The sequence below is a fragment of the Astatotilapia calliptera genome, chromosome 19 (genome assembly GCF_964374335.1).
Source record: "Astatotilapia calliptera chromosome 19, fAstCal68.1, whole genome shotgun sequence".
Taxonomy (NCBI): Eukaryota; Metazoa; Chordata; class Actinopteri; order Cichliformes; family Cichlidae; genus Astatotilapia; species Astatotilapia calliptera.
The window spans coordinates 26,044,047-26,056,550 of record NC_137440.1 but is presented as its reverse complement, the minus strand read 5'-3'; the positions used below and the strand labels follow the sequence as shown (position 1 = coordinate 26,056,550).

At 39.9% G+C, this 12,504-nt stretch overlaps 1 protein-coding gene across 9 annotated transcripts in view; it reads right to left on the bottom strand.

Annotated features, from left to right (window-relative positions):
* qkia (QKI, KH domain containing, RNA binding a) overlaps positions 1–12,504 on the bottom strand; it is a 78,230-nt gene that overhangs the window by 22,636 nt on the left and 43,090 nt on the right. For all 9 annotated transcript variants that reach the window (XM_080294088.1, XM_080294090.1, XM_080294093.1 and 6 more), the window contains exons 3-4: positions 12,379–12,495; positions 3,866–4,009 (exon numbers count right to left, since the gene is read on the bottom strand). In XM_080294088.1, the coding sequence (XP_080150214.1) occupies positions 3,866–4,009; positions 12,379–12,495 (261 nt within the window). The remainder of the gene's footprint in view (positions 1–3,865; positions 4,010–12,378; positions 12,496–12,504) is intronic.

The window sequence follows — 12,504 nt, the reverse complement described above, 5'->3', positions numbered from 1 at the left end:
TTATTTTCATGGCACTTGATTCGGATTAGTTTTAACATTGAGCAGCTGCCATTATCTTAAAAGGTGTTGCTGTGTCGTGTTGACACGTGTGCCAGTGACTCATTCTACTTATAATAATGCAGCTTCCAGATATGGCCTTCATCTTCAACTGTGAATATAAAAGTCTTTCAATATCCTCTGTACATAATTACAAGTCCCCAAACTAAAGTCAGGAAATGAGAACCGGTTCCAAATTGTCCAATCCATCAGAGTAGGATGTTCCCTGGGTTACTTTTTTCTTTTTATTGATGCCAATGTGTTTTTCTGACTGTTGAGTCTTGCAAAAACAATGTTGTTAAACTCATGAATCTACTTTGTTGGAAACTTCTAACAAAAAGGAGTCAAGATGAAAAGGAGGAAACGGTGCAAAGCATGGCTTCATTTGAGAGAAAAAAGGATAGGAGTGCTAGTTTTAATGGCTTTAAAATGATCATTTCAAGTACGGGTGGAAACACCAGCAATATGCCGAAACATCTGTCTACACAACTTGGGCTTAAAACAGGAATCCATTAGACACTATTGCTTCTCAGCTAGGCAGCACACATGTTACAAGGGTAAATACTGCATGGTATATCCGTACAACACAGGCGAGCTTAGCAATTTTTTTCTTCTTTGACTTCAAACAACATTTTTTCCCCCCCTCACTGCATCCATTTTAAGTTTTGACTGACTGTTGCTACAATAAAATAAGGGAATTCAACCAATAAGGTTAAAAAAAAAAAAAATCAATTAAGTGTGGTATCAGTGAAGTCATATCAGTTCCCTAAGGAGCTGTGAAACACTTCAGTATTCAAAACAGTCAGCGCCTAAACAAATGACAAGTAAGCCGAATACAGACAAGAAATACTCCGGCAAGATGGCACGAATTAAAGCGCCTTCCACGCTGTCTCAAAAGGGCCTTATACCGCTTTGACAGACAGGTTAGAAACATCACAGAAGACAGGAGATGCATGATGCCGCTTCCTGTGGCAGACGTGAAGCTCTAAACTAGGGCTGCTCGATTATGGCAAAAATGATAATCACGATTATTTTCACTGAAATTGAGATCTCGATTATTTGACGATATTTATTTAACCCTTTAATACCTACCATAGAACCAAGTACGCCAGAGCTTATATTATTTTTTTACATGTTGTAGTGCCATTTGTGGGAGCATTTCAAGTTGCTATACAACTGTTATAGCCCATATTTTAATAATATGTATGCATTAAGTCCATAGTAACTACATTAATTGCAAAAAAGTACAATAAACTACAAAAAAAAAATTGAAAATCGTTTTTGTTTTTTTGTTTTTTAGGTTTATCCCTCAAAACTTTAAATACAAAAAAGTTGCAAAAAATAGTTTACAACAACAGGAAATTTATTTTGAGTGTCTTCATAGTTTTATTTTGGAGATACACCAATTTTTATATACTGCAGGAAAAACGAAAAAAACAATCCTATGATGCAAATTTGCAAAGAAAACAGCAGGTGCATCAAAATAAACTATTTCCAGCTGTGCAATTCGAGTTCTAAGCATCCCAGAAACTATTCAGAAAAGTCAAACATGACCAGTATAGGCTTTTAAGGCCTACAAGTAAAAAACTACATTTTCCGCAAAAATGACGTCACTTCCGGTTTCGGGCAGGAAATGGCGGACATGCGATAGTTCGCGCTGACGTCTGTTTCACTGTGGGAAGTGTTACGAACAGCTGATCGGATCGGCAAAGCGTGTTTCTGGAATATTATGTTTTTGTTCCTGCAAGCGCTTTTTATGCAATTTTTGCAAAGCTTTATGTGGAAGGAAACCGTGACCTAGGACAAGCTGATGGCATCAGATGTAACACAACTCCTCTGGTTTCATATGCAAAACAAATTATTGCGCTAGCTTACGCGGTTCCAGTTCTACAGGGATTTAAAAATAGCTACACAAAACAGAGCGTGCTGCTCTGACCAGCTTTAAAGGGTTAACAATAACAACGTATTGAATAATGACTTTAAAAAATAATATAAAATAGTGTGCAACACCACTGAAGTTTTTTTTTTACCTCTCTTTTCAACCAACAGCAGTCACTCTCCTCTCCAAATAACTTCTGCTTAGCTTTCCGAGCTTCCCTCGGGTCCTCTTAGTCAGCGGTCTCCAACCTTTTTTGCACCATCGACCGGTTTATGCCCGACAATATTTTCACAGACCGGCGTTTAAGGTGTCACGGATAAATGAGGGAGGGGCTAATAATCGGCTCAGTCATTTTTAATGATCGTTGAAAGCCCAGATCGTAATCATGATTAAAATTCGATTAATTGAGCAGCCCTACTCTAAACTGGTCTAAACGAAAAGATACCGTTCAGGGCCCTAGAATGATGCAATGACAAGGATTTGTTTTAACTCTTTACACTATAAAACAACATTTTACAGTCTCCCCCATTATGAGTTTTGACACCTCAGTATATATCAATAAAAATGTGGTTTGACGACCATTAGGATGGTTTCCAGGTCTTTTCAAGCATACAGTAGCTGCATAGGCAGAGACTACCCTCACTAACTTCTGATGCACACCCAGTCATTTTGTTCTATAAGCAGACCAGAAATATGAGAGAAAGCACTCAAGGAGCTTCAAGGGGTAAAGAGGTAAACCCCATTTGTTTTAACAATTACTTTCCTGATGTGGCAGACCCAATAAAATAACTAATAACCCTGAGCTGACACATGTAAACATTTGAATTAAAATATAGCAATTTATAGTCTATGCTTGTTTTTCCTAATACAACACCAGGATTCAGAGAGCCTTTCCCATGATAATTTCTATATAAAGTTTCAAACATGTTGGTCTTAGAGCTAAATAGGTGACTTCAACTTAACTCTTGGGATTCAGGTTTCCATTTTATAAGTCTGAAGAGAAGTTTGTTCAGCTACTTTTTGACAGATTGATTAACATACAGCTCTTACTGGTGTGCATCTGAATATCCCTGTAATCTTATAACCCCTATATTGATGTGTTCAGATCAAATTTTTTCCCACTATTGAGCTCATTTCCACAAATGTTGACTTTCTTGGGGTATCGAAGGCATCATAACTCTGACACTCAAACATTACATGCTTGTAATTGTAATACAGTTACAACTGGGACAAACGCTGTCCTTGTTGCGTATGTCCCTCCCCGGGCGAAAGAATCTTAATGTGAAGCACACATGTAGGAATAATTATGCATTAGCACGATAGAATGCATGAAGGACAGCGGATTAACAAGGTTACAAATGCAAGTAACACTTTGTTTAACCTTGTAAGGCTGATATTGGTTGGCCCCATTTCCACAGACCTCCAACCCTGTGCATTGCCACCTGCTGGTAAACCTGTGCCTTCAGCTGCCCTGCCCACCTGGTCACCACAGCTAAAAGCAAAAATATGCATTGCATGCCAAAAGCACTACCAGCAGCTATCACCAGTGGCACCATGTAAGAGGAAGTCTTGGCAGAGGGGAAGCGGAGATGAAATGTGGCAGTCACAGGAGGTGTGTACAGCTAGCTATGTTTTTCCACTCCGCTGGAGGTACAGCCAACCTGTTCTCCTCAACTATATATGGAAGTAAACAGGATGCTAACAGCGGGATAGAGGTAGTATGCCATATGTAGGTCGGTAATCTTGTTGTTTTGACCAAAAGCTTCTCATAGGACCATAAATTTAGAGTCAATATAAGTCCTTCATCTTCTGGGAAACTCAAATGGAGAACATTAAATCTCTCATTAAACCTCAAGCTGCTACCATTGCATCCATCCATACATCCATCCGACCGGCAAGAGGCAGAGTACAAAATGTGTACGTATAAACTTGTGGACAGTATGTACTTACTGCAGGTACAAGGAGCTTCTTGACCTCCTCCACTGCTCTCCTCATCTTGATCTCTGCTCTAGCCTGTGTGTCTTCCACTGTGATGAGGACATGAAGGTCTTCATTTAGGTGTTCCCAGTTTGGCTTTCCTCTGTTCTGCTCCTCCTGGACAGAGAAATAGGAAGAGCGAGAGAGACGTTGAGTGAATGTGACAGTGTGGGTGTGTTAGAGTACCAGTGCAGTAACACGGCATATCAGAGAAAGTGGAGGCGAGAGGCAGGCATACACAGAGGACGACGGGGCCCTGTGAAGAGAGGCGGGATGACAGGGCCGGCCCTTTAGTCAGCTATTTAGCTTTAACTTTGAAAGGACACCCTTCTTTAATAGATCCCTCGCTTCGCAGAGACAAAGATGACAGCTAGCCCTGCAGCAATTAATATCAGTGAAAGATGGATGGATCAGAGAGAGATGGATGGGGATATTTTTATTTTATTTTATTTTTTAAACCGCAGCAACTTCACTTGTTGGAATAAAATTATAACATAGCTAGGGCTCAGAGTATGTGAAAGTACATGAGTGTGCATCTGCCTCTGACACATTTTGACATACACTGTAAGGGCAACAAAGGTTCGATGAAGGAGTCGTTTTCCTTCCTACAAAGGCAGCAGCACAGTACTCTCAGGGTCCCAAACTAGCAATAGCAGCATCTAAAAGGAAAAAATGGGTTGTATTCAAAACCACCATCACTGCTAGATAGCCTTTCAACACAGTTAAATAGGAAGCAGGCTCAAAATTGAAATTTGGCAGACTGAAGTTTAGAGAAGCTTTATGTTTTCAGTTGCCTCCATGAAAAGCCCAGTCATACCCAAGTCGTGTGAAAAAGGTAAAATGGGATATATGTACAGACAAAAAAAATCCTACATTTGCAGCAAAAAAATAAAAAATGGGATCAATTTTCAATTTAGCATAGCTACTTTCCTCCCTCTTCTTGTTGCCCGGCTGACAGTAAATCTAGCGAGCAGACACTGAGAGCGCTCTAAAAAGCTTTTGAGGTTGGATCGCATGTCAGCGTACAACCATGAAAGCCAGTGGTTTGAAAGCAGACTACTTCCCCTTGAGGTGAGGAGTTGAGGTCTAGGTTGTCTGTAAAAGATACAACCTCAGATTTTGATGTGTGACACCACATTATAGCACCAAAAAGGGGAAAAAGGGATAATAATGCTCAAATGTTTCAGTTCGTGAAGACAAAACGTGTAAAGTGAAAATGAATCTGACTGCATTGTAAAATCAGAAATGTTTTTCCAAAGGAGGTCAGAGTCTTGAGGAGTCAGCTGCATACTCTCCTGCTGTTGTTCATAAATACTGTATCGTTTACTCCCGCCCATACAAACCACCTCAACTCCAGATCACGGCTCATTTCTGAGTAGTAGGCGAACTGCTGCAAGGATGTCTAATTACAAACAATGCATTGCAGTGCTCTGCATGGGGTCCACCTGACATGATTTCAATATACTCAACGAGCACCTCAAAGTGAGGTGGAGCACGCACGCACGCACAGTACTAAGAGCTTGAGCTGAGTGCCACCCACCTGCTTTCTACTCCACAGAGAGCTGTTGCCATGGCACTGCTCTTTACAACACACACACACACACACACACACACACACACACACACACACACACACACACGAAAGTTCAATATTCCACTCTCGTTTTCCCCTTTTCCACACATGGGTGTGGGTGGGAGGGTTGTTGGGGGGCTAGTTTTCAGCAGTCAGGCCATTATTTCACCATGGCTGTTTGCTTATGGCCTATTAGGGGACATGGGGACTGGAACGTGACTCAGCACTTTCTGGAGGGGACAAGACAGAAAGGCCACAAGGGCTGCCACTGTATGCAGGACACAGTATGAAAACACATGGCTGACACGTAAAAGTATTTACACTGACAGACTCCTGCTCAAGTTGGAACCAAAAAAAGATTAGTCGGTCACATGCTCGTGCACATATGTGTGCAAAGTGTGACCACCAAAGCTCGGACAGATTCAGATTTGGTAAGGATTTTATCCAAATATATCGGGGGGTGGGGGCGATGCGTACACCCACACATCTCACACCAGCATGACTGCCTGAGAACAAGGTCACTGTGTGCCTCTGAGAGAATGTGACAGCATGACAAACAGGAGGAAGGCTGGAGGGGGAGGTAAGAGGAGACCTACCAGGAATATTGGGAAGGCCTTTGAAGACAATGTCCATGCTGGCCAACATCAAATGCCACTGCAATAACCACGTACCGGAGGGCAATGGATTTTGGCAAAGCACGTAGCATGAAAAAAATAGCATGGGGATTGCATCTATAAACACCATCTAAGAACAGGATCAAGGGGAAAGGCTGCTAGTCAGCTATGTTGCCCGACTTCCAACGTCTGTGCAGCACCTGTTAGCCCGTTGCATTTCACACCTCTCAGAAAACTTAAGACCTCAATTCTCACCACATGTTAAAAGGTTACAAAAATATAGCACTGATATTTTTGACGATCCCTTTTTTGGTTGTCCTAAAAATCGTGATTCAACGTAGGCTTTTTAAACTTATTTCATGATCTGAGTAGTTATTCTTTACAGTCAGGTACACTCAAAAGGATCTTTGGCCATGCGGCGCCACAATTTTATTGTTATTTTGTTGGTATTTGACAGTCTAGCTACTGTTTCAACTCTGCCTTTGCTACTCTGAATGGCCCATTTGCTTTTGATCCTAAAGGATTTCCCAACTAAGGTCAGAACAACTGAGGCTGAATGCAAGCAGGCCAAACAGGTGCAGCAGAGAGCTGCAAGGACATGGAAGGACAAGAGAAGATAAGCAATGCTGGAGAAGAACAGTAAGCACTGAGGGGAAAAGATATAACTACATATTAAATGAAAATGAGCCAGATTACAGAATAAACACAGAAAACCAACATATCCACCCCCAAAATGTAGATGACAGTGGTTAAAAAACTCAACTTATCAATAAACAAGATCAAAAATGACAGATTGAACATGACATTACTAAACAGGTCACCTTTAAATCTTTGTGGCTAAAGGACATAGCCACCTATCACAGAGGAAACAAAGACATGAATTACTGGGTAATACGGCAAGTGTAGCTGCACCCTCTGCTCAATGCCAATCACATTAAGGGTGCTCAAAACAGACCAAAAACAGCCTGCAACACAACTCCGTTACAAATAAGGCTTTTCAGATTGCAGGGAGTACAAATCATTCTCTCAGCCATCAATACCATATGGATGTTGATTTCATTTTAAAGTCAAAGTGACTTTGTGCGACACTTTGTGTCCATTAGGTATTCGGCTTCAGTCAGTGTATTGCAAACCAGGCCTCAAGTGACCCCACAGGCTCTAAGCAATGGGACATATTGTTTTTAGGGTGTATTTTATCCATTAGCTACAACAACTAAACTAATGTTACTAAACTATTGTTAACAGTTGGTCATTACAGTGATTAAGTATAAATTCAAAAACATAAAAACAGCTTGAAAGAGTTAGAGCTATAAATATAAAATGAGAGAAAAGAACCAGGCAGATATTTTGACTCGACATTGTTTCCCTTAAGTTGTTCAGCTTAAGGTAAACATTGCTAATAACCAGCCATTAATATTAACTAATTATGGTAGACTAAATTATTCACTGCTTTCTCTCTCCATGCACCAGCATCTGTGCACTGAAAGCATGAAGCCGTAATACCTGCATGTATACTCTGCTATTCTCACAGTGTGCCCTTTTGCGGTTGGATGGTGCCAAGTTAACCAAGGCGCAGCCCCGATGTCTACCAGCTTTTCTGGTGTGTAATCAGCCTGGCAGCCTGTGCTTCTTCCACAATCAAATATTAATGTTCACAAATTAAATTGGATTTTATATATAATTTAGAAATGTACAACACTAAATATCTGCCTTAGTCCTTTTCTATGACAGTCACCTTTTAACCCCCTAAAGCTATTTGCAGAGGAAAAACTCCAAGGCAACTAAAGTAACACCTGGACTCTGAAGACTTAAGTACAAAGAAGCTATTGTGGCTCTATCGAAGTGCATCCAAAGATGAGGAGCTAAAAAAATAAATTAAAATGTAAACAAAACAAGTAGGTCTGCTGCAGAGCCAGCAGGCTAATGGAATTCAGTGTATTGACTGCCAATGTCACATATTAACTCTTAAGCAATAAATGCAGGAGCTGTAGTGTGACTCTGTCTATGGGCTGGCACAAGCTGATGGCTCAAATTGGAGTCCGATTCTATTCCATCAGTGACCATGCTGATAGCACAGTTTTAGCCATTATGTTTTGGGACAATCAGCAAAAAATACAAATCAAAGCAAATTCACTTGATAGAGAACATTTTTCAAGTGCAAGTCTGAAAGGACATTTAGTGCGACTCTAAATAAAACAGCCATCTACGTAATTTCACCATGTAGCAGCCAAAATAGAATTAGGGAATTGGTTTTGCAAAAGGGAAGGGAAATCCCTTTTCTGCCTGTGCAGCGGTCGATACAGCGTACCTGTAATTTAATTGCAGTTGTTCTTGCTGCTGTTTTGCATTAAGCGCGACTGCGGGAGTGGAAAACAGAGACCAAAGCTGCCACGTCAGGTGAAAATCTGATTGGAATATGGCTGCAAAGAGAGTCCTTTTTAGCTGTCAGAAAAATAATTACTCAAATGTGTCAGAAAATCTTTCATCTTTCCAACCATACTTCTCTATTAAGAGATGTTGCAAAAATCTACGTGTACCAGTCACTCTTATAGAGACCTCACAAGTTATTTTCATGTGTTAGACTCCCCTGTCTCAGCCTAAGCTGGATTTCAGATGCCTGCACATACACACAGACATTTGTAGTAAGTTCACTATTTTCATATTCTGTATTTGCCTACCATGCCAAACCATAAATGATAAAAATACTTCTGCTGGGCTCTGTCCATTATAGCTGCCCAACATCATTTTAGCGTCAACACTACGGTGTGCAGGCCTGCAATCGTTACATCACAGGCCGTGCTGCAACTCATTTGACAAAGAGTGTGTCATTACAGAAATATCTTGCCTCAGTCCTGAGGAAATGTCGATGGTGACTCGGTCAGAGGCACAAAACAGATTTTTCTCTAATGTTTTTTTTTTCTTATGTTAAAAAAATTAACATTTAAGAAAGAACGCTTTGCACTCGATTATTACTTAGGGGCAAGAAATGCAGCTGTTCTAGGGAAAATTCATGAAAATCACTTTATTTTTCCATCTTGTCCAACATGTTTCAATTTCTACTTCAGATATTCTATTCTAAATAACCCAATGCTGCACCATTAGACAAAAGACATTTGTTAACTATGCTTAAATACTGTGCTTGGAAACAATTAAATGACTACAGTTTTTAATTTGCACACAAAATACTACAGCAAACAAAAGAAGACTGCAATGCAACGTAAATTTGTGTCAGGCAGCCTAAAACAAAACATGATATGTGTTGGTACATAAACATACAACAAATAATTATAATCTGGTGTGATTAGATGTTCAGGATTACAAAAATCTCCATCACTCGTCATCCATCAGTCTACCCTATTGTTCTCTTCACCTGCTTTCCCTCTTATTTTATTTTCTGCTTTTCTTCTCTCACTATTGTTCTTTACTTCTCTTTCCCATTCCATAGCTCCAGTGAACTGACTCCCTGTCAGGCAGTGCGACCCAAGAGGGAGTAACCAGCTGAATTATTGAGAGCATAAAAATGCTGCTGCTAATGGATCCTGAATAAACACACTGGCTAAGCTGCTGCCGTGGCATCCTCTTCTGCCACGGGGCATCAAGCTGAAAATACTGAGGTTGAGAATGCAGTGACTGGGAGCTCCTCACGCAGCTTTATTTGTAGCTGAGCCACAGCCATGAGACGCTTCAAAGCTTTTGGGGTCCTGTAAACAAATCTCATAGTATCTATTATGATTTATGGATCCAAAAACAGTCACATTATTAGGCGTTTTCCTCATTACGCACTGTAACGCAACATTAATGGGGGGAAAAAAACAACATTAGTGGAGTGTTGAGTGATTAATGTAATTAAATCTTCAGTTATAATTTTGTTTAAAGAAAGATAATCGAAATAGGGAATTATTGTGCTGCAATCAATTTTGTAATGGTGTTCTGGTTTTGTCTCTTTTTATGAGTCCAGCAAATGCCTTTTCCCCAACAAAGGTGAAACTATACCAGCAAACTCCTGAAGTGGAGACTAGTGAGCTCAACTTCCATCAAAACAACCCTGTAACCCTACCACCTAATTTCTTTTCCATTCACTTATTTGTTGTTCAGTTTAATTAAATTTAATTTAAATTTAAACATTTTTAAATTCCACAAATGTACAATGTTTTTAGTCTCGATAAGTAATCCTCTCAAATAATGATTTTTTTTGTAGCCCTACATGGGTGTACGTTAAAATCATAGCACAATACTAGGGGGGGAAAAGAGAGAAATGAAATTAAAAAAAAAAAAATAAATAACTATAATGGATTTGGAGGAGGAAACAAAACCTTTTCCTCATTTACTTAGATTTTCTATGTATACACAGTATTCAGGACCATTTATGAAGCATTTTGAACATGAGATCATTTAATTTCTAAATATCAAGTGGAGAAATGATCCTGCTTGCTTATGTGTGTAATATTTGCCTTGACAGGTCCCATCACAGCATCACACACACACAAAACAAACTGGCACACGTCATTAACTTTTAACACAGTAAGAAATAAGGGAGGCAATCATGGATTCACGTAATGAGCTAAAACAAAAGGATGTGTGGGTTGGTACATGTGTGAGCATGCTTGGTCCCATTAAACAACTTCGGGATCTAATTCCAAAGAAGACGCCGCAGCTGAGCATCTCCATCTTGTTCTGTGATAATGAACTTACTCAAATGGAAATGAGAAGGAAAGATAGAAATTAAAATACGAATGAAAGAAGCCATAAAAAAAGAGGGGGGAAAAAAGAAAGTGGAGCAAAAACACTGGGCCTGCAGCAAACTGGATCCTCTAACATATGACTCAGCTGGAATCTGTATGATCTATTGGACTATTCTGTAACTGTTGGACTTTTTTTTTTTTTTTTTTTATGTAGGAGAAAGGTAAGTATTTGGACATGGACAAAAGACATTTCTGCAACTGTTAAATTACAGCTGCTTTCATCACACTGTGTCAATGCACTGGTCACTTTTTTAAGTACACCTGTATAACTGCTTGTTAAGCCAAATATCTAACCAGCCAATCGCATGGCAGCAGCTCAAAATATTTAGTTGGGTCAAGACAACATGGTGAAGTTCAAACTGAGCACCAGAATGGGGAAGAAAGGTGATTTAAGTGACTTTGAAAATGGAATGTTTGTTGTTGTCAAGACAGGCTGGTGTGAGTATTTCAGAAACTGTTGATCTACTGTTGATCTGTGGAATTTCCCCACATAGCAATCTCTAGTGTTTACAGAAATTGGTCAGAAAAAGACAAAATACAAAGTGAGAGGCAGTTCTCTGGGTAAAAGTGCCTTGTTACTGAAGCAAAAGCGGGCTTGATCTGGTACTAGCAAGGTGTACCTAAAGAGTCACCGATATGATGATGAGCAATTGGGAGCACAAAGAAAAGGAAAATTTAAAAATGAGATATAAATAATGAGTTAATTAAATACAGTCAAAAGCAGCCTTTATAGGAGGCTTTGAGGCAGATGGGCAAAATTTGCAGTTAATTGAAACAACACATCTTAAAACTGTCAATTTGTCCTTATATTAACTTCCACACAATTTCCTCAGGGATTAATAAAGTATTCTTATTTTAAGGGCATCACTAAACCTGATCTGACAGACTCGAAATCTTACTTCAGGGTGCATTTTTGTTGCTGTTGTCTTGTTGTCAGCCATACTTTGGGATTGTGTTATGATAGGAATTTCAGCAAACTTGGCGTCTGACTTTGACCGCGTCTGAGATTTTTAGGACACACACCTATGGTATATCAATTTGAAAATCCTACGTCGTCTCATTGGAGTAATCGTGTCCATGTCACTCGCACAGAGAGACAACATCAATACTCCAGGTCTTTTATGACTGTGGGCTCAAAATGTTTCACATCATTTCATTTTATTTACCTAAAGAGCACAGTTTGTAAATAAAATAATGCAAAAGGTGGCATTGTTTTGCATAACTTCAGTCCTTTGTGGATATGTAGAGACCTTATATGTCTCCAAAGTCAGCTCGGTATATCCAGAAATAGTGGCTGCTCCTGGCCTTGGCCGACTGGTTTACTACTGGCTTCAATACTTTCCACTGCGCAGCGTTTTGCAAACAGCACTATCAGATATCAGGATGCAGCCACTGGGCATTAGCTAAGCATGTGTCTGCTTCATGTTTCTTCAAGACCAGAGGGAAGCTTTTTGTGTGACCACTGGCCCAGAAACTTTCGCAATATTGTGTGAAAATTAAAAAAAATATGAGTTTTCCTCTTGTATATACCAGGCACACTGCCACTGATGATCTTACCTTCTTTTTGTCTCTCATGGAGCTTTTTCCTCGCACCATGATTTTGCATCCCGTTTCTGCTTCCAACTGTTTGGCTGTGAGTCCCCGCGGGCCAAGGATTCTCCCCACAAAGTTATACTGCAGAAA